The following is a 21715-nucleotide window of genomic DNA, read 5'->3' as shown; positions in this document are numbered from 1 at the left end:
CCAGTGACACAGAGCTAGTAAGTGTCTGAGGCCAGATTTGAACCCAGGGAAATGGGTCTGCTTGACTACAGGCCCACCTCTCTATTAAATGCTCCACCTAGCTTCCCCATATACCTGGATACACTCTTTCACATACCTTACATTCTAGCCAAACTGGACCAGGATTTATGGGTTTCATCAACCTATTTCTAGTCCTAAAGTGCTCTATGGCCAAATAAGTTTGCAAAATTCTACCCAATACCCAAAAATGAAAAAGGACCAACAAGCAAAAAATTATTTCTAGAAATTCTTTTGGTGGTAGCAAAGAATTGGAAATTGAGGGAATGCCTATCAAGTGGGGAATGGCTGAACAAGTTCTATACGAATGAAATGGAATACTGTTGTGCTATAAGAAATGAAGAGCAGGCAGATTTCAGAAAAAACTTGGAAAGACTTACATGCACTTGTGTAAAGTGAGCTGAACTATAACATTGGTACATAGTAACAACAACATTGTGTGATGATCAGCTATGATTGATGTAGCTCTTCGAAGCAATACAATGATTCAAGACAATTCCAAAAGACTCATGATAGAAAATGCTGTCCATATCCAGAAAAAGAACTGATAGAGTCAATGCAGATAGAATCATACTATTTTCTCTTTATTTAATTTTTTTCCTTTTGCAAACTAATTTTTTTTTGCAAACTCTTCTTTTACAACATGACTAATGTGGATATATGTTTTACATGATTGCATATATATATATATATATATATATATATGCCAAGGACCGTGCCTGATGGAGTTCAGTACTCAGGAGCAGCTTTCACGCAGCTGAGATGGGACGCCAAGCTCTGGAGGAAGAAAAACAAATGAGACGCAGAAACTGATGGGCAACAGAGAGCGCAGTTTTCCGATGTCCTCATTGCCACAGGAGCTGCGGCTCCCCTATTGGACTGCACAGCCACACTGTGGCCTGGGGCTCTTCAAGGCGCTGATCCATGGTCGTCCGCGACTGGCGGAAGCCTAATATATATATATATATATATATATATATATATATATATATATATATATATACACACACACACACACACACACACACACACACACACACATACACACACATATATATATATGATCTATATCAAATTGTCTTCCATCTTAGGAAGGGAAGAGGGAAGGGAGGGAGGGAGAAAATTTGGAACTCAAAATTTTATAAAAAATGAATGTTAAAAATGTCTTGGGGGTGGGACAGCTAGGTGGCGCAGTCACCGGCCCTGGATTCAGGAGGACCTGAGTTCAAATATCGCCTCAGACACTTGACACTAGCTGTGTGACCCTGGGCAAGTCACTTAACCCTCACTGTCCTGCCCCCCCCAAAAAATGTCTTGGGGGCAGCTAGGTGGCGTAGTGGATAAAGCACTGGCCCTGGATTCAGGAGTACCTGAGTTCAAATCCGACCTCAGACACTTGACACTTACTAGCTGTGTGACTTTGGGCAAGTCACTTAACCCCCATTGCCCTGCAAAAAAAAAAAAAAAAGAGTCCCAGAAAAATGTCTTTACATGTAATTAGAAAAAAATACTATCAAATTTATTATTATTTTTTTTTTAGTGAGGCAATTGGGGTTAAGTGACTTGCCCAGGGTCACACAGCTAGTAAGTGTTAAGTGTCTGAGGCCGGATTTGAACTCAGGTACTCCTGACTCCAGGGCCGGTGCTCTATCCACTTCGCCACCTAGCCGCCCCATTATCAAATTTTTAAAAAAGAAATTCCACTTAATATCCAGTAGAATGGGTAGTACAGTAGGTAGAGTACCTGACCTGGAGTCAGAAAGACTGGAGCTCAATTACTAGCTGTGTGACCCTAGGCAAGTCACTTTATCTCTGCCTTCCTCAGTTTTCTCCACTGTAAAATGGGGATAATAATAGCAGGATTATTACGAGGATTAAATAATATTTGTGAAAAGCACTTAGCACAGTGCTTGGCACATAGTAGGTGCTATATAAATGCTTATTTCCTTCCCCGTTTTTTTCACTTTGTCTTTATATCCCTCAGGACACAAGCACATATCAGACGTTAAAGAAATGCCTGTTGAGTTAATTTAATGGTGACAAAGGGCAAATGGAACTCTTCCCCAGCAGCAGTAATGACAAAGGAACTAGAGTTGGCTCTTCTCATTACTGGCCTACTGTTCCAAATTAACCATGGACTTCCCACTCTCACCTATTGTTTCCCAATCAGTGTGTGGGCACCCTTATGAGGGCTATGAGTTGGTTTTGCCCAAGGCATGCCAATGAATCTTAACATAAGCCTATGTGATTCCAGAGGTAGAAACACTTCAAGTATTTCCCACTGGCTTGGGGTTATTTGTGTTATTGTTCCCTCTCCAGGGAATAGTTAATAATGAGAGGATTATTTTGTATAAATAAAATCAATGCAGTTAGAATTAAAAAGGAAACAGTACACCAGGGGAAAATATTGGCAGCATATTTCTTTGACTAAAATCTTATATCTGAGATATTTAGGGAGATGATACAACTATATAAGAATAAGAACAATTACCCAAGAGGTAAATGGTCAAGAGATATGAACAGGCAGTTCTCAAAAGAAGAAATGCAAGCCATAACAACCATATAAAAATTCTCTGTAATAATTGTAAGAAAAATTCAAATTAAACCAGCTCTGAGATTTCATCTCACAACCATTAGACTGACAAAGATGACAAAAATGGAAAATGACAATTTTTGGAAGGGCTGTCAGAAAACAGGTATACTGATGCATTATTGGTAGAGTTGTGAATAGTCTAACCAATCTAGAAAGCAATTAAGAATTATACCAAAAAGTTACTATACTGTATATATACTTTGACCCTACAATACTACTACCAGGCTTATACTCCAAAGAAATAAAAGAAAGTAGAAAAGGATACATTTGGGATTTTTTGGGGGTTTTTTTTTGGTGGGGCAATGAGGGTTAAGTGACTTGTCCAAGGTCACACAACTAGTGTCAAGTGTCTGAGGTAGGATTTGAACTCAGGTCCTCCTGAATCCAGGGCCGGTGCTTTATCCATTGTGCCACCTAGCTGCCCATTTTTTTTGAAAGGATACATTTGTATAAAAATATTCATAGGGGCAGCTAGGTGGCGCAGTGGATAAAGCACCAGCCCTGGAGTCAGGAGGACCTGAGTTCAAATCCGGCCTCAGATACTTAACACTTACTAGCTGTGTGACCCTGGGCAAGTCACTTAACCCTCATTGCCCTAAAAAGAAAAAAAAAAGTTAAAAAAAATATTCATAGCAGCACTTTTTGTTGTAGTAAGGAAATGGAAACAAAGTGGGGGCCACAAAATTGGGGTATGGCTAAACAAATTATGTCATAGGAAAGTAATGGAATATTATTGTCCCATAAGAAATTATGAGACGGAGAGTTCAGAGAAACCTGGGAAAACTCCGAGGAACTAATTAAGGCCATTGCCTTGAAAATAACATTCACTGGGGGGCAGTCACTTAACTTTCATTGCCCTTCCAAAAAAAAAGAAGAAGAAAAGAAAAATAAGAAAATAACATTCACTTAATAAATGCTTGTTGGGTTGGATTGAGGTGGTTGGACTTGATGCTCAGGCCAGTTCCTACTGGCTTTGAATCAGATTGTTAAATTTTCAGTGTGAGCATTTATTTATATGTCAGAAATAAGCAAATGCTACAAGTCAGGGCTTGATTTAATGTACTGTTGATTATCTAGACTTAAGATAGTGATGGAGAAAATATTAATTATGCAGATTAGACTTAAAGTCGTGTGCTACATGCATTGTTTTTCCCTGGGGAGCTGGTTGTTAAACATTTACCAGCACACCTTTGCTTCCAGCTTTAAAATTCTGTAAGTTTGTGTTTGAGAGGGTAAATCCAATAAAGGATTTTTTTTTTTAGTCAGACCGACAAATGGACAGTCAGCAAAACTCAGTCAGAAAATTAATGTGAAATGAATTCATTTGAAGGTATCCCTCTGCTTATAGCAAGAGAGAAGCCTACCTACGGCCACAAGATATTAAATGTCAAAACTAATATTAGGATTAATAAGCATCCTCCCATAACCATATTGAGGTTGAGATTGTAATATATGTAAAGTACTCGGCAAACCTTAAAGCCATACATAAATATAAGGTATTGTGACAGGCTGAGGGGCTATCAATATTTGGGCTGACAGTTTATTAATTGACTTGGCCTCCCGTACTAGAACTAAAATCTTCCAGCACAGTAATGGTGCCAGTTCTGCCCTGACTGGGCCCTATCTGAGTCACTGCTGGCTCCCTTCACCTATGTGCCCATACTCACCAGACATTTTCTGACATTTGCCATGGTATAGGCTAAAGGAAGGAAGGAAGGAAACAAGCATTAAGCACCTACTATGTGCAAGGTAGGAGGCAGCTAGGTGACTCAGTGGATAGAGCACTGGACCTGGAGTCAGAATAAATATGGCCTCAGACACTTATTAGCTGTGTGGCCTTTGGACAAAAATTAAGCACCTACTATGTGCCAGGCAGGAGGCAGTGAGGTGGTTTAGTGGATAGAGTATAGGCCTCAGGTCAGGAAGATCTGAGTTCAAATCTGACTTCAGACACTTACTAGCTGTGTGACCCTGGGCAAGTCATTTAACCTCTGTTTGCTTCTGGAGAAGGAAATGGCAAAGCACTCTGATATTCTTGCCAAGAAAACCTTATGGACAGTATTGGCCTAATATGGTCCTTGAGCTTATGAAGAGTCCAACATGACTGAACAACAAATGTGCCAGGCATTGTGCTAAGCAAACAAATACTCTTATTTGATCCTTATGACCTTGGAAGTTAAGTGCTATTATTACTCATTTTACTGTTAAGGAAACTGAGGCAGGGAGAGGTAAATTATTTTACCCAAGGTCGCACAGCTAATAAGTGTCTCAGGCTGGATTTGAACTCAGATCTTCCCAACTCCAGGTCCAGAAGGTCCAGCTCTATCTATTGCTGTCATCTAGCTGCCTCAGGGTAAAAGCCATGGATATAGTTCAACTGATCTCCACCTACTTCCCCTGAGTCTTCCTCCTGCTGTAAGTCTCTTTCTAGACCAAGAAAGCTTGCTTCACTTTGCAATTGAATTCAGTTCATACTATTGATTGGTTCACTTGAAGGGACGCTGGATTTATAGTCAGAGTCCTCACTCTGCTACTGTCACACTTTGGACAAATTAATAAATGTCTCTTAAGTCCTGACTTTCCTATCTGTAAAATGGGAGGGTGGGACTAAATGACCTTTAAGGTTGATTCCAGCTCCCAATTTATGATTCTACTGGGCCAATGTGCTAGATACTATGGATAAAAAATAAACATAAGCAGGGGCATCTAGGTGGCGCAGTGGATAAAGCACCGGCCCTGGATTCAGGAGGGACCTGAGTTCAAATCCAACCTCAGACACTTGACACTTACTTACTAGCTGTGTGACCCTGGGCAAGTCACTTAACCAACCCTCACTGCCCTGCAAAAACAAAAACAAAAGTAAAATAAAATAAACATAAGCATTGTCCCCTGTCCTTGAAGAACATAGAAACTCTTCTTTGATACCTTGGCAGTCCTTTCTCCATTTCAGATCACCTCTTTTGTATGCTATCCATCCTGGCCTTTAATATACTTTGTCCTTAGATATAAAGACATAATGTTGGGACTGGAGGATCTTGGGGGAACCAGTGAGCAGGTCAATTCCAGGGGCTGAACAGAGAGAGGTTCTCTCTTGGATCTGGCATGCTTGTGGGCTTGTGGGAAAACCATAAATATCTTATATTTGCTATACTTATTCTGCAATACTTATTTTGCATTCCTTAGTATAATTTAACTCTGCCTGCCTCAGTTTCCTCAACTTCCCAAGGACCAAATGAGAGCAAATATTTTTGCTTAGCACATTTGTTGTTGTTCAGTCATGTGGACCATTTTAGGCCAATATTGTGCATAGGGTTTTCTTGGCAATGATATTGGGGTAGTTTGCCATTTCCTTCTCCAGAGGCAAACAGAGGTTAAATGACTTGCTCAGGGTCACTCAGCTAGTAAGTGTCTGAGGCTGGATTTGAACTCAGATTTTCCTGACTTGAGGCTCAGTGCTCTATTCACTGAGCCACCAAACTGCTTTCTGCCTGGCACATAGTTAGATTGTTGTCTGAGGACAGGGTCATTCTTGGTTTTCCATTCCACTACCTACCATGGATGCTTAATAAATGCCTTTTAACTGATTTAGTTTTTAACTGATTTTAGTTTTTGCTATAGAAGCCAAACTGGTGAAAATGTAATGGACACTGAGGTGCTCACAGAGGCAAGTGAATATGGGAAATTGAGCCAGGAGGGCATGGCATGAGAGAAGAATTCATTCTAGGAAATGATTGCCAGGACAAATCCAGGGGCCAAGATAGCCCAGAGACAAGTGGGAGTCAGAAACTGGAAACAATGGGGAGTGATTCTGGAAAATATAAGGAAGCAGGCCTCAGGCGACTTGGAAGAGAAGTGATCAATTAGGGATGTAGAACAAGATCAATATTTTCAAAAATAGCTAGGCAGTTGATTTTTTTTTTTCTTTGCTTGATTTTACTTATTTTCTACAAAGGAGATTTGGGAAGAGGGGAGGAGTAGGGAATGAAGAATGGGAGAGATTTTTTTTTCCCCAAAGTAAATGAAGCATTGGATGAGAGAAATGGTAGTGTCAGAGGAGACCACAGGGTAGGGCTCAGCTGGCTACGAAGGAGGAAAGAACCAATGAGACTTAGGCATTGTAATTCTGGGAAGAGACATTCTGTGGGGTGCTTGTTGAAAAGGATTTGACAGGGGGCAGCTAGGTGGCGCAGTGGATAAAGCATTGGCCCTGGATTCAGGAGGAACTGACTTTGACACTTACTAGCTGTGTGACCCTGGGCAAGTCACTTAACCCTCATTGTCCTGCCCCCCCCCCCAAAAAAAAAGAAAAGTAAAAGAAAAGGATATAACATTTTAAGGACTCCTCTTTTTTTTTTTTTTTTGAGTTTACAAAATGGGAAGCCATCGAATAAGATTGGAATCTCCCTCAAACCTCGCACTTCCCTTGAGGCCAAAGGCCTTCTCACCTTGAGACATTCCTCAGCCCTGTAGACTCCTTTTCCCATTGGTGAGTTCCTTCCCGGGCATTCATTTTGGGAAGGGGCTCAGGCTGGCCATGTTCCATTCTCCTCTCAGCTCCGCTTGTAACTATCTGGATTTCACCACCATTCCCCAACTGGTACCTACTTTTCAGTACTTTTCTGTGGGAGAAAAAAACAAGCTAACAGTAGGCAAAATATTATTTTGTGGGACACAGCTGTATTAACCTTTGAAAAATGTTATTGTCGGGGCAGCTAGGTGGCGCAGTAGATAGAGCACCTGCCCTGGATTCAGGAGGACCTGAGTTCAAATCTGACCTCAGACACTTGACATTTAATAGCTGTGTGACCCTGGGCATGTCACTTAACCCTAATTGCCCCCCACACACACGCACACGTTATTATCAGTATTTTTCCATGAGTTTGTTCTAGAAGCTTACGGCTTCCCTTAAGGAAGGACTGTCATGGGAGTCTAGAGACCACCAGGCCTAATCTGATAAGACTATGCTTCTCTTAATTCTTAATTTTCATTTTCCCTTATTGTACAATAATATTCCATTACATTCATGTTCTATAATTTGTTGAGTCATTCCCCAACTGATAGGCACCTGCCTTTGTTTCTAGTTGTGAAGGCAAAAGGCCAATGCCATTGAAGATGGAGGGTGGAGCAAATAGAGTCTCCAAATGGAAGGATTCAAAGAGAGCTGCCAGTTACTGGCTACTCAAATGCCCTCATGGAGATTAGAATTAGGTGGGCCAGGGGGCAGCTAGGTGGCGCAGTGGATTAAAGCACTGGTCCTGGATTCGAGGGCCTGAGTTCAAATCCAGCCTCAGACACTTGACACTTACTAGCTGTGTGACCCTGGGCAAGTCGCTTAACCCTCATTGTCCCGCAAATAAAAGAAAAAAATAATAATTAGTTTGGCCAACCTTTCAAAACTTCAGACCATGGGAATTCTGAAAGGTATGAATGAATAGATAAGGTAGATAGAATGCTATAGTTGGAATCAGGAAGACCTGAGTTCAAATCTTATCTCAGAAACTTATTAGCTGTGTGACCCTAACCTCTTTCAAGTTTGTTTTTTCATCACAAAATGAGGATAATGACAATATTTATCTCATAGGGTTGTTGTGAGGAGGAAAGAAGGAAGGAAAGAAAGAAGGAACAAGAAAAGGAAACGAGTACTTAGTAAGCACTTCCTATGTGCCAGGCACCATGCTAAATGCTTTAACAAATATTATCTTTGATCCTCACAACTCTGGGAGGTAGGTGCTATTACCACCATTTTACAGTTGGGGAGACTGAAGCAAGCAGAATTTTTTTTCCCAATGTCTTGCTTGGGGTCACGCAGGTAGTACCTGAGGTCATATTTGAATTCAGTTCTTTCCTGGCAGACTCTAGGCCAAATGTTCTAACCTTTTTCTGTTCTATAATTCTGGAAAAGTCATGGGATGGCAAATGCCTGGAGTCCAACTCTGCACTGTGGTACAATCCCAATCAGGGAGGAAGGAGGAAGGGATGGGCCAAGCTGAAGAAGACAGCAGATCCAAAAATAAGCTTGCCTACTTGGCAATGTTGCCTAGGCCCAGCCTCTTGCTCTTACAAAGCACATTTTGAGCTGGATGTCGCTTCTAATAACAGAAAGTCATTTGGGAAATATGCAGGAGTATCAACTTGCTCCTGACTCGCCTGTTACTGGACAAATCAAGTGGAACTCTGACGCATCAACTCTACTCTGGGATTTGCTATCTTGTTGCTCATAAATAATTCATGTCTTCCTGTGGGCAAGGGCCCCAACAGTTTTCCCTGTCAAGGACACAGAGAGAGGGGGAGACAGTCAAGCTCGTTCACCCTAAGATGGCCCTCAGTGATTTATCTGTCTGTGTACTAGGGATCTGCTTTCTTGGACATCAGGTGGCTTAGTGAATAGAGCACTGGGCCTGGAGTCAGGAAGATTTGAGTTCAAATCCAGCCTCAGACACTTACAAGCTGTGTGACCTTGGGCAAGTCATTTCTCCCTGTTTGCCTCGGTTTCCTCATCTGTAAAATGAGCTAGAGAAGGAAATGACAAACCACCCTAGTATCCTTGCCAAGAAAACTCCATATAAGGTCATGAAGAGTCAGACACGACTGAAAATGACTGAATGACAATTTTTATTACCAGATGGCTCCATGCCCCTAACTCAATACCACCTCCCTGCCCCAACCTGAATTGTTCTCCTAAACCTTCAGTTTAAAACTTTATTGACATCTTTTGGCTTAATACCATTTTCATTTCTAAATACATCTTCCCCTCCCCCTTTTCCTATCTAATCATTCAACATGTATTTATTAAGCACCTCCTAGGTACAGGCCCTAGTGCTAGAAGCTACTAAAACTGACAAAAAATTTGACCACCCCTGCCCTCAAGGAACTTATATTCGATCTGGGGAATATATAAGCATATATTAGATTCAAAATAAATACCTGGGAAATAAAATAAAGGTCTGGGAGGTCCAAAAAAGGGCTCATATGACTCTTGTGCTGAGCTCTGAAGGGTATCAGTGAGGAGGAAGTGCCTTCCAAGACTGGGAGGCAGTTTATGCAAAGCCACAATAAATGAATGAAGAACAGCAAGGTCAGTCTGGCTGAACCATAGAGTGTATATGTGAAGGCTGGCAAGATAGTCAGGGACCATGTCATAAAGTGTTTTAAGTGCCAAACTATGCAGAGTATGGAGGGCAGCTAGGTGGAGCAGTGGATAAAGCATTGGCCCTGGATTCAGGAGGACCTGAGTTGAAATCTGACCTCAGACACTTGACACTTACTAGCTGTGTGACCCTGGATGAGACACTTAACCCTCATTGCCCCACCAAAAAAAAAATAAAAAAAAAATATATATATACACACACACACACATATACACACACACAGACACACACATACACACATAAATAAATAAAACAAACAACCCCAAACCTTGGGGTCAGTCCTCATTGAGACAGAGAGGTTACAAAAAAAAAAAAAACCCAAACTCTGCAGAGTATGGATTTGAGAGGGAAGAGACAGCAAAATGATTCAACACACCAACTAAGTCTGACAGTAGATGCAGTAGCCATAGACATAACAAAATTTGAGTTAGAAGGCATCTTGGTAGTGTAACAATTGGAGGGATGCCACCTGCTGGAGAGTTACTGTAGAAAAACTCTGCCATGAGGAGAAGGCATCTAAGGGCAAGCCCTGCAGCTTTTCTTTGGCGTCAGGAAGTGACGTTTGCTCGTAGGTACTGTCTAGCAAAGCTACCAGCCAATTAGCTTGGAGCTGTGTGTGTGTGTGGATGGGGGATGTTCCCAGTTTCACAGGAGGCTTCTGGGAGGAAGGAGGAAGTGTTGGGTCCTTTTGGTTCCTGACCTTGCCATGGCAGGTCGGATAATGGGGTATCTTAGAAATAGATTTTGGGGCAGCTAGGTGGCGCAGTGGATAGAGCACCGGCCCTGGAGTCAGAAGGACCTGGGTTCAAATCTGGCCTCAGACACTTGACACTTACTAGCTGTGTGACCCTAGGCAAGTCACTTAACCCCAATTGCCTCACCCCCTCAAAAAAGAAGAAATAGTTAGATTTTTACCTTTCTCCCTGATCATTAAATCCTAATGCTCTTTAATAAATACTTAAATACTCTTGCTAAAGCTTCTAATTTATTGGTGACCACTCATTAGATATTTTAGACAGTATAGCTAGATTTTTAGCCCCTTACAATAGCCATTTAGTCAATCCATTCTCCAAAGGAAATCCTTCACAATGTCTGCTGGGGGGTCATCCAGCTCCTGCCTAAGTATCTCCAAACAAGGAGAATCCACCAGTTCTGGAGGTGGCTCATTTCACTTTGGGACACTTTCTATAATTAGGCTTGACATCAAGCCTAAATTTTCATCTTGGCAGATTCCACCCATTGTTTCTGGTTGTGGGACCAAACAGAATAGATGTATTCCTTCTTCCGACATTGAGGCTCTTCAAATACTTAGCTAGCATGTTCCTCCTAAGGTTTCTCTTCTCCAGGTTAAAAATTCTCAATCCCTTCAAATGAGCTTTATATGACATGGGCTTGGGCCCTTTCGTGATCTTGGTTACCCTACTCTGCCGTCTTTCCAGCTTATCGATGTATGTCCTTCCACTTCCCACCCACTCTCCCCCCTCTGCACTCTACTCTAGAGCCATGCTCGTTCATTATAATTATTATTTTTTTGTTCTTTCCATTTACATTGATGTAGTCATTATGTATAATGTTTTCCGGGTTCCATTTGATTCATTCTACAGCAGTTCATGTTTTCCCATTCTCCTCCAAATTCTTAATTTCCATATTCCCTTTGTTGTTGTTTAGTCATGTTTGACTCTTTGTGATGCCCTTTGGGGTTTTTTTGTTTGTTTGTTTGCTTTTGGCAAAGATACTGGAGTGGTTTGCCATTTCCCTCTCCAGCTCATTTTGCAGATAAAGAAACTGAGGCCAACAGGGTTAAGTGACTTGCCCAGACTCACATGACTAGTAAGTACCTGGGACTGGATTTAAACTTGGGAAAATGAGTCTTCCTGATTCCCATTCCAGTGCTCTATCCACTGTACCATCTGGTTTCCCCTTGACAGAGGTTAGGGTCACACAGCTAATAAGCATCTGAGGCAAGATTTGAATTCAGATCTTCCTGACTCCAACTACAGTATTCTATCTACTACTTATCTATTCATTCATGCCCTTCAGAATTCCCATGGCCTGAAGTTCTGAAAGGTTGACCCTCTTTACCTCCTAATTCTAATCTCCATGAGGATATTTGACTGGCCAGTGATTGCGACCTCTGTTTGAATCCGTCCATTTGGAGGCTCTATTTGCTCCACCCTCCATCTTCAGTGGCACTGGCCTTCTGCTGTCACAACTGGAAACAAAGGCAGGTGCCCATCAGTTGGGGAGTGATTCAATAAATTGTAGAAAATACATGAAACAGAATAGTAGGACATGACTGGAAACAACAAAACCAACCAAAAAGTCTCACGCTTGTTTTCTCATCCATAAAATGGGGATAATAATAGTACCTACCAAATATATGTAAAGTGTTTTGCAATTTTAAACTGTTATATAAATGTTAGCTATTATGCTGCTGCTGCTAATGATGATGAATGGAAAAGCTTGTATTATCTGCAAAGTGCATTGCCAAGTTATTGAGCTACAAATAGAAAAGCAAGATAAAGCCTTCTCTCAAGGAGGTCAAATTCTACTAAGGGGGAGATGACATGTGGAGGAGGTTTCTGCTATAAGTCAGATGGAAAAACCCAGTGGTCCTTAGGATGCAGTATGACAGCAGATGATGTTATTTTCTTTGGTCTTACTTCCACTCATGTGGAACCACTGGGTTGGAAGCAGGGCTTGGTGATCTGAAAAGCATTGCTATTCCCAAGAAAGGAGGTCAAGATCCTGGGATGTCTCTATCTGAATTAAATGGTCGGATTTGCCCAGCACATGTTACTTCCTGCCTCTTCCTCAGGTTGCCTTGATGCTTCAGCTAGGGGAAGTGAAGAGTGGCAATAGTTGTAGGTCGGGGCAGCTAGGTGGTGCAGTGGATAGAGCACAGGCCCTGGATTCAGGAGGACCTGAGTTCAAATCTTGCCTCAGACTCTTGACACTTACTAGCTGTGTGACCCTGGGCAAGTCACTTAACCCTAATTGCCTCACTAAAAAGAAAAAGAAAGTTGTAAGTCTACCACCATCAAGCAATATTCTTGATTTTAGAAAGAAATTGATTCTCTTTCTTCTCTCCTTCAGCCCTAACTGCCTTTGTCTGGGAGGGTGAGTAGCAGAGGGTGAATTGCTGACCCACTGAGGGTCAACATGAATGATATTCCAGAAAAATATATCGCTTCTCAATATCACACTTTTTACTACTCTCTAAAAATATTTTTCCCCACACTTTTTTTCTTATAAGTTGATAGAGAAGGGCCCTAGGAATGCCTCTTTTCTGTGGCCTGTGGCCTCAAATGGTCAATGAAAGGAGAGATTGTTAATGATATGGATTGCTTCCCTCTATCTATCCTCTGAGTCATTGCATTTCTGCTCTTAGAACTTGATAGTCAATAACAGAAAACCAAAAGGTGGAGAATTAGGGCAGCCACCCTTTCTGGAACTCTGGTCTGGCTGCTACTCAAGAATCTAAAAATATTATTATTTCCTAGGTCCAAGATTTCCTTCAATTTTGGGCTTCCCAGGGAGCCAAGGGGGCTCCCTGTTCCTACCTCTACCACAGTCTACATAACAGAGGTGATCTCCTTCCCTAAAATGAAGGATGGGGGCAGCTAGATGGCGCAGTGGATAAAGAACAGGCCCTGGATTCAGGAGGACCTGAGTTCAGATCCAGCCTCAGACACTTGACACTTACAAGCTGTGTGACCTTGGGCAAGTCACTTAACTCTCATTGCCCTCCCCCCCCCCAAAAAAAAACCCCAAAACAAACAAACAAAAAAAATGAAGGATGAAAAGTTTCCCAGTGGATAGAATCTTAGGATCATATATTTGAAGTCGGAAAGGACTTTAAAGTCCATCAAGTCCAACCCTTCATTTTATAGATGCAGAGATTGTGGCCCAGCAAAGTCAGGTGACTTGGCCAATGTCACTCATGTAATAAGTGAGAGGTCACCAAAAAAAAAAAAAAGAAAGAAAAAAAAAGGAAAGGGGGCAGCTAGGTGGCACAGTGAATAAAGCACAGGTCTTGGATTCAGGAGGACCTGAGTTCAAATCCAGCCTCAGACACTTGACACTTACTAGCTGTGTGACCCTGGGCAAGTCACTTAACCCCAACTGCCTCAAAAAAAAAAAAAAGAACGATAAGTGAGAGGTAGGATTGAAATCCAATCTTTTGACTTCAGAACTATTCTGTCTACTTCCAGGACAACATAAAGTAAATATGAGCAAAGTGATGCCTGGGGTACCCTGGGCAGGAACTACCTCAATTGTGCTGTCCAACACGGCAAGGTGGGCTGCTTGCATGGAGCCACCAACTGAATATGACTAGTATGTGAAGCCCCCTCCTTGCTTCCCCCTCCTCTGCCATCATCTCCCTCTCTGAACTGGATGAACTCCTTAACTGAGCTCACTTTCTGTCTTCTCTACTCAAGCTTTTCCCAGGGAGAAGGAAACAATCTGGTGCCAGGTGGGAAAAAAGAACGTTCCCTGGGGCTTTGTCCCCATCTTTCCCAATGTCTCAGAGAAGAATCAGGCAGAAGAGGATCAAGGAACAGGGAAGAGGATAGAGAGGGAAGAAGCAACCACTCTCCAATGACCTTCCCAGAAGGCATTATTAGAAGTATGCCGGGGCAGCTAGGTGGCGCAGTGGATAGAGCACCAGCCCTGGAGTCAGGAGTACCTGAGTTCAAATCCGGCCTCAGAAACTTAATACTTACTAGCTGTGTGATCCTGGGCAAGTCACTTAACCCCCATTGCCTCACTAAAAAAAAAAAAAAATTAAAAAAAAAAAGAAGTATGCCTACTAATAATAACTAACATTTATATAATGCTTACTATGTGCTGGGCACTGTGATAAGGACTTTACAATTGTTATCTCATTTGATTTTTTTTTGTGGGGCAATGGGGGTTAAGTGACTTGCCCAGGGTCACACAGCTAGTAAGTGTCAAGTGTCTGAGGCTGGATTTGAACTCAGGTCCTCCTGAATCCAGAGCCAGTGCTTTATCCACTGTGCCATCTAGCTGCCCCATCTCATTTGATTTTGATCCTTACAACAACCTGGAGAGATTAATGCTATTATTATCCCCATCTCATAGATAAGAAAACTGAGGCAGACTGAGGTTAAGTGACTTGACTAGGGTCACATGACTAGTAATAATAATAATAAAAGCTAACATTTATATAGCACTTATTCTGTGTCAGACACTATGCTAAGTGCTATACAATTATTATCTCATTTGATCCTCACAATAACCCTGGGAGGTAAGTACTATTATCACTCCCGTTTTACAGATGAGGAAACCAAGGCAAACAAAGGTTAAGTGATTTGTCTAGAGTCACACAGTCTAAAGTCAGATTTGAACTCTGGTCTTCTTGTCTCTAGGCCCAGAACTGAATCTACTAAGCCACTTAGCTACCCCCAAGCTGTCCCTGAATTGCAGGGGGCTTATGAGAAGAGAAGGTCCCTCTATGTTGGAGACCTATTTGTTGTACATTTATATTTATTTTTTAAATTAAATTTTATTTTCTTCAATCAACAAAAATCCACTTCTCTCTCCCATCTCCTCACCTCCCTCTCCCACCCACTGAGAAAGAAAAACAAGACTCCTCATACAAGTCACACAAAACAAATTCCTTAACTGGCCACCCCCACTACCCCCACCTCCAATAGTCCTCTGTCTGACCTCTGAATCTATCATATCCCAACATGTTTCACCATGAGTCTTCTGAAATCACAGTTGATCACTAAATTGATCAGAGTTCCAAAGTCTTCCAAAATTGTTTGTCTCTACGGTATTGCTAACACTGTACAAATCACTCTTCTGGCTCTGTTCACTTCACTCTCCATCATTCCTATGCCTTTCCAGATTTCTCTGACACCATCCCCTTCTTAATTTCTTTTTTTTTTTTTTTAGTGAGGCAATTGGGGTTAAGTGACTTGCCCAGGGTCACACAGCCAGTAAGTGTTAAGTGTCTGAGGCCAGATTTGAACTCAGGTACTCCTGACTCCAGGGCCGGTGTTCTATCCACTGCGCCATCTAGCTGCCCCCCCTTCTTAATTTCTTAATGTGCAATTTTTAAAAGGCAAAGAATTACCTTCTAATATTTTTATTTGGGGATCCAAAATTTAAATACAAATTCATATCTCTTCAGTGCTTTAAGAGTTACAAAGGGTTTTCTTCACAACCCTGAGTTAGGTAACACCAAGTATTATTTCCATTTTAAAGATGAGGAAACTGGGTCAGCTAGGTGGCACTGTGGATAAAGCACTGGCCCTGGATTCAGGAGTACCTGAGTTCAAATCTGGCCTCAGACACTTGACACTTACTAGCTGTGTGACCCTGGGCAAGTCACTTAACCCTCATTGCCCAAAAAAACAAAACTAGATGGAGAAACTGAGGCTCAGATGGTTTAAGGAGCAGAAAGTGACAAAGTAAAAAGTTAGAACCCCGACTTCTACCCAAAGTAGCCTAAACTCCTCTCACTAAACTATACTGTTTCTCTACATAAGCTGTGGCTACCTCAAGATTCTATTAAAAATCTGCCTCGGGGGCAGCTAGGTGGTGCAATGGATAAAGCGCCAGCCCAGGACTCAGGAGGACCTGAGTTCAAACCTGACCTCAGACACTTGACACTTACTAGCTATGTGACCCACTGCCCTGAAAAAAAAATCTGCCTCGGGTCACTTTTCTACTTCCTAATTCACCAGGACGTGAAGGATTGGTGACTTCTTTAGAATAGGGACCGCCCCAAATGGGAAATCCTGAGTTAAATGACTAGGAAATAATTAACAGATGAAACACACCGGAATTAAGAGAGGTTGGGGTCTGGGGTATCACCTCCCACCTATCAGAGTGGATTAGTGTCCCAGTTTTCCCACATCTCCTCCGACATCCAATATTTTCCTTTTTTGTTATATTTGCCACATTTTCATCTGTTAATTATCTCCAATTTATCCTGTACATAGCTTGCTCTGTCTACATTTGTTTGCATGTTGTCTTCCTCCTTAGATCGTAAGTTCCTTGAGAGCACAGACTGGCATTTGCCTCTTTTTGTATTCCCCAGCACTTAGCATAGTGCCTGTCACAAGGAGGCACTTGATGAGTGTTTATTGATTGGCTGTCATCTAATACTGGTAAAATTAAAAACAACAACAACAACAACAAAAACAAGCTCCTCCCGTAAGGATTGGAATGATGTCACCTGCTGGAGACACTGTAGAAAAGCTCCACCATGAGGTGAAGGTCTCTGAGGGCAAGACCACACGTCTTTTCTTTGGCGTCAGGAAGTGACGTTTGCTTGTGGGAGGAAGAAGGGGGAGCCTGGTGCTCTGACTCTTGCTCTTTCCTGAGGACTCCAGTAGAGAAGGGAGCTAGAAATGTGCTCTCCCTTTAATAGATAGATGAATGTAGGTCTTTCTCTTTCTCTTTACCAAATTCTTATTCTCCTTAATAAATGCTTAAAAGCCTAACTCTTGCTAAAGCTTATAATTTATTGGCGACTACTCATTAGATGTTTGAGACAGACTAGCTAGAATTTTAGCCTTAACACTCCATATGTTACCAAACCCATGTACAATTGTTCTCTGAGATACTTCAATTCTGGGGATGGAAGTAGAGGGAACTGATGTTTAAGGACCAATAAGACTATTTCATGAAAATCTGTGTCTCTGTGAGAGCTCTAGCTTCATTGACTATATTGGCTCTGTTGTCCTAGAGATAACTGGTACTTGCAATGCTCTTTAGCCATCCTATCCTGAGGCCGAAATCATCTCCATCATGACTATGAGATTCTCTTTGGCATTAAGCCCCTTCTGATGGATGATAAGAAATGCCATATACTGTAACGCTGTCCCCATGAGAGGCCTGATCAATGGTAGATTCACAGACCTGGGGAAAACCTGAGCTTGAGGAAGAAACAGCAGCAAATTGTATTTTCCAGAGTGACCCCTTTGCTCAGAATAAGATATTCCAAGCTCTGTGCATTTCTCTGGCCTGACTTGAGATGGATCAGGCTATTTAAAATGACCATAATTGCTTTATGGAGACCTTCATCAGAAAATAGGCTGGTGCAGAAGGTTGAAGGACAAAAGGGCAGAGAGTTTTGGAGCTGAGAGATAGAACTGTGATAATCGATCCATTGGTACCACTTATCAGAGGATGGAAATGAGAAAAATCAAGCAGGACTAAGAGATAGATGGCGGCCCATGCCAAAAATGTGAAATGATGGAAATATCACTGTGCTGTAAGAAATGACGAGCTGGTTGGTTTGATTTGATTTGATTTTTTAAAATGTTTTTAAGTTGTAAACATTTTTATTTATAGTTTTGAGTTCCAATTTTTATCCGTCCTTCCCTCCCTCCCCTTCTCCCTCCCTGAGGTCATAAGCAATTAGATATAGGTTATATTTGTATGATTGTATAAAACATTACCATATTAGTCATTTTGTATAAGAAAATTTGAATAAAATAAAAAAATGAAAGAAAGTAAAAATAGCATGTTTCAGTCTGTATTCTATCAATATCAGTTCTTTCTTTGGAGGTGGATAGTATGTTTCATCAGTAGTCCTTTGGGATTGTCTTGGATCATTGTATTGGGTTTATTTTTTTTTTGGCAGGGCAATGAGGGTTAAGTAACTTGCCCAGGGTCATACAGCTAGTAAGTGTCAAGTGTCTGATGCCAGATTTGAACTAAGGTCCTCCTGAATCCAGGGCCCATGCTTTGGATCATTGTATTGTTGAGAATAGTTAAGTCTTTCACAGTTATTCATCAAACAATATCGCTGTCTCTGTGCACACTGTTCTCTTGGTTCTGCTCACTTCACTATACATCAGTTCATACAAGTATTTCCAGGCCTTTCTGAAGTCATCCGCTTGTCATTTCTTATAGCACAATAATAATCCATTACCATCATATACCACAGCCTTGTTTAGCCATTCCCCAGTTGATGGGCATTCCTTTGATTTCCAATTCCTAGCCATCACAAAAAGAGCTGCTATAAATATTTTTTGTATAAATACAAAAATAGGTCTTTTTTGGGAGCAGTTAGGTGGCACAGTAGATAAAACACCTGCCCTGGATTCAGGAGGACCTGAGTTCAAATCCAGCCTCAGACACTTGATACTTACTAGCTGTGTGACCCTGGGCAAGTCACTTAACTCTCACTGCCCCATTAAAAGAAAAAAAAATTAAAGAAAAAAAAGAAAAGAAAAGGTAGGAAAGGGTCAGATCATAAAGATATATTTTTTAAAAAAGCCAAAACAAATAGGTCTTTTTCTCTTTTGGGGGAGATCTTTGGCATATAAACCTAGCAGTGGTATTGCTGGATCAAAGGGTATGAAGAGCTGGCCAGTTTTAGAAAAACATGGAAAGATTTGCATAAAATAATTCAGAGTGAAATGAGCAGAACCAAGAGAATGTTCTGTACAGGAATAGCAATATTATTCAAAGAGTAACTGTGAATGACTAAGCTATTCTGAGTAACATGAACATTCAAATTAACTATGAAGGACTTGGGAAGGAAAATGCTATCTACCTCTAGAGAAAGAACTGATATATGGAAGTATGTATTTGTATGCTTCCACACATATATTTATATCAAATATTGGCCTTCTCTGATCCAGGGTTAGGAGGGAGAGATGGAGACAACTTGAAAGTCAAATGTAACCTGCCCCAAATTTTAATTTTTTAAAAAGAGAGTATAGGGGCAGCTAGGTGGCGCAGTGGATAGAGCACTGGCCCTGGAGTCAGGAGTACCTGAATTCAAATCCAGCCTCAGACACTTAACACTTACTAGCTGTGTGACCCTGGGCAAGTCACTTAACCGCAATTGCCTCACTAAAAAAAGAGAGAGAGAGAGAGAGAGAGAGAGAGAGAGAGAGAGAGAGAGAGAGAGAGAAAGATTATAAAGGTTGACCCCCAGGCATTAATCTGACTATCCAAAATTACTTTGAATATACTTCATATTCACTTATTGGTGTAATAGGGGTTTGTATGCTGGAGTATAGGCTACATATATCTACATAATATTTTCCCCAATACAATGTAATTTCCTTAATGAAAGGACTATCTTGTCTTTTTTTTTAATCCTTAAAGCTAAGCAGTTTTTTGCATACAAAAATTGCCTGCTTAATGAATGAATTAAAATAGAAGAATAAAGGCAGATAATGGTTTATCAGCCATGAGGGGGAAAAATGTGGATGAGAAGCATATCACAGAAGACCAATTTGAGTCTCTTTGAAATTTGCAAGTTTTCTCATTCTGCTTCTTCCCTGAGTTGGGCATTTCTACCTCACTGGAAATGGTGCCCATCACTCCCAGGAGGGTGATTACCAGCAGACTGGGCGGTTTGAAGATGGGACCAATATGAGAAATCACTGGCTGGGCACAGCTGAGATGAAGAACATAGTTGTGAGTTTGGGTGAAGCAAGCACCTGCAGCTCTATCTTTGGACCACTAGAGGGCGCGATGGGGACAGGGAAAAGGTGCAGAAGGGCTCGAACTAGTAGAATCTATTTTCTAATTCCGTTAAGTCCACTCACTGTAAGGAAAAAAGAAACAGGTCCTTACCACTTTTCTCAACTGCGTTCCTCAGGGAGAGATCCCTTTGTGTAGATCAGAGATTTTTCACTTTCTTTTCTTTTCTTCTTTTTTTCTATCTTCCTTCCTTCCTTCCTTCCTTCCTTCCTTCCTTCCTTCCTTCCTTCCTTCCTTCCTTCCTTCCTTCCTTCCTTCCTTCCTTCCTTCCTTCCTTCCTTTCTTTCTTTCTTTCTTTCTTTCTTTCTTTCTTCCTTCCTTCCTTTCTTTTTTTTTCTTTCTTTCTTTCTTTCTGTCATAGACCCTTTTGACAGACTGGTGAAGCCCATGGTGAAGCCTTGGAACAATGTTTTTAAATGCATAAAATAAATATAAAGAAAACCAATTATATTGTAATATGGGTATAAAAATCGTTTTTGATCATTAACTCTAGCCTGGACTAACTACAACGGCCTCCTCACTGATCTCTCAGTTTCATCTCTCCCTATTCTATTCCATCTTCCCACACAGCTGTGAAAGTAATATTCCCTAGGCACAGGTGTGAACCATGTCACTACCTAATAAACTCCAGTGGCTCCCTGTGGCCTCTAGGAAGTCTAATGATTGGCTTCTGTTTTTGTTTTTGTTTGTTTTTTTGCAGGGCAGTGAGGGTTAAGTGACTAGCCCAGGGTCACACAGCTAGTAAGTGTCAAGTGTCTGAGGCTGGATTTGAACTCAGGTCCTCCTGAATCCAGGGTCAGTGCTTTATCCTGTGTCACTGATTGGTTTCTAAAGCCTTTTAAAGCCTGGCCCAACCTACCTTTTCCCCCTTATTATACATTACTACCCTTCCGACATTTTACCACCATTTAGCTAAACTGGCCTTCTCCATGTTTTTCATACAGAGCACTCTATCGCCTATCTTTGTGTTGGCCACATCCCATACTTGGAATATTCTCCAGTCTCACCTCCACTTCAATGAATTCCTTACTTCCTTCAAGACTCAGTTCAAGTACTACCTTTTATATGAAGTTGTTCCCAATTGCCTTAACTGCTAATATCTTCCTCCCTAAACTACCTGAGTACTTATTTCTGTATGTATTGTCTCCCATAAAGGAGGGATTGTATCATTCCTTATATTTGTTTCTACAGTGCCTGATGCACGGTAGGCACTGACTAAATTCTTGTTGATTGATTTATTGATGAACTGGGGAAACTATCTTCATTTCAGGTGCTATTAATGCAGGACCTCAAAGATAACAGGGATGGATATAATTGATACAGGTTGAGCTTTCTATAGAATGTCAGGTGAAGAAGGGAATGTGGGCAGGGATTCTGATAAAAACAGGACTATCTGGTCTACCTTACACCAGGAGAAGCAGCTGAGATTGGT

At 41.4% G+C, this 21715-nt stretch overlaps 1 protein-coding gene across 1 annotated transcript in view; it reads right to left on the bottom strand.

Moving 5' to 3' along the window:
* Window positions 1–7238: 7238 nt before the first annotated feature.
* Window positions 7239–21715, bottom strand: part of ABCD4 (ATP binding cassette subfamily D member 4) — a 64220-nt gene continuing 49743 nt past the window's right edge. Inside the window, exon 19 of the mRNA XM_043989907.1 lies at window positions 7239–7269. Coding sequence (XP_043845842.1) covers window positions 7252–7269 — 18 coding nt within the window. The 3' untranslated portion in view covers window positions 7239–7251. The remainder of the gene's footprint in view (window positions 7270–21715) is intronic.

This window comes from Dromiciops gliroides, chromosome 2, assembly GCF_019393635.1.
Source record: "Dromiciops gliroides isolate mDroGli1 chromosome 2, mDroGli1.pri, whole genome shotgun sequence".
In the NCBI taxonomy this organism is placed as follows: domain Eukaryota; kingdom Metazoa; phylum Chordata; class Mammalia; order Microbiotheria; family Microbiotheriidae; genus Dromiciops; species Dromiciops gliroides.
This window is presented reverse-complemented; position numbering and strand designations above follow the sequence as displayed.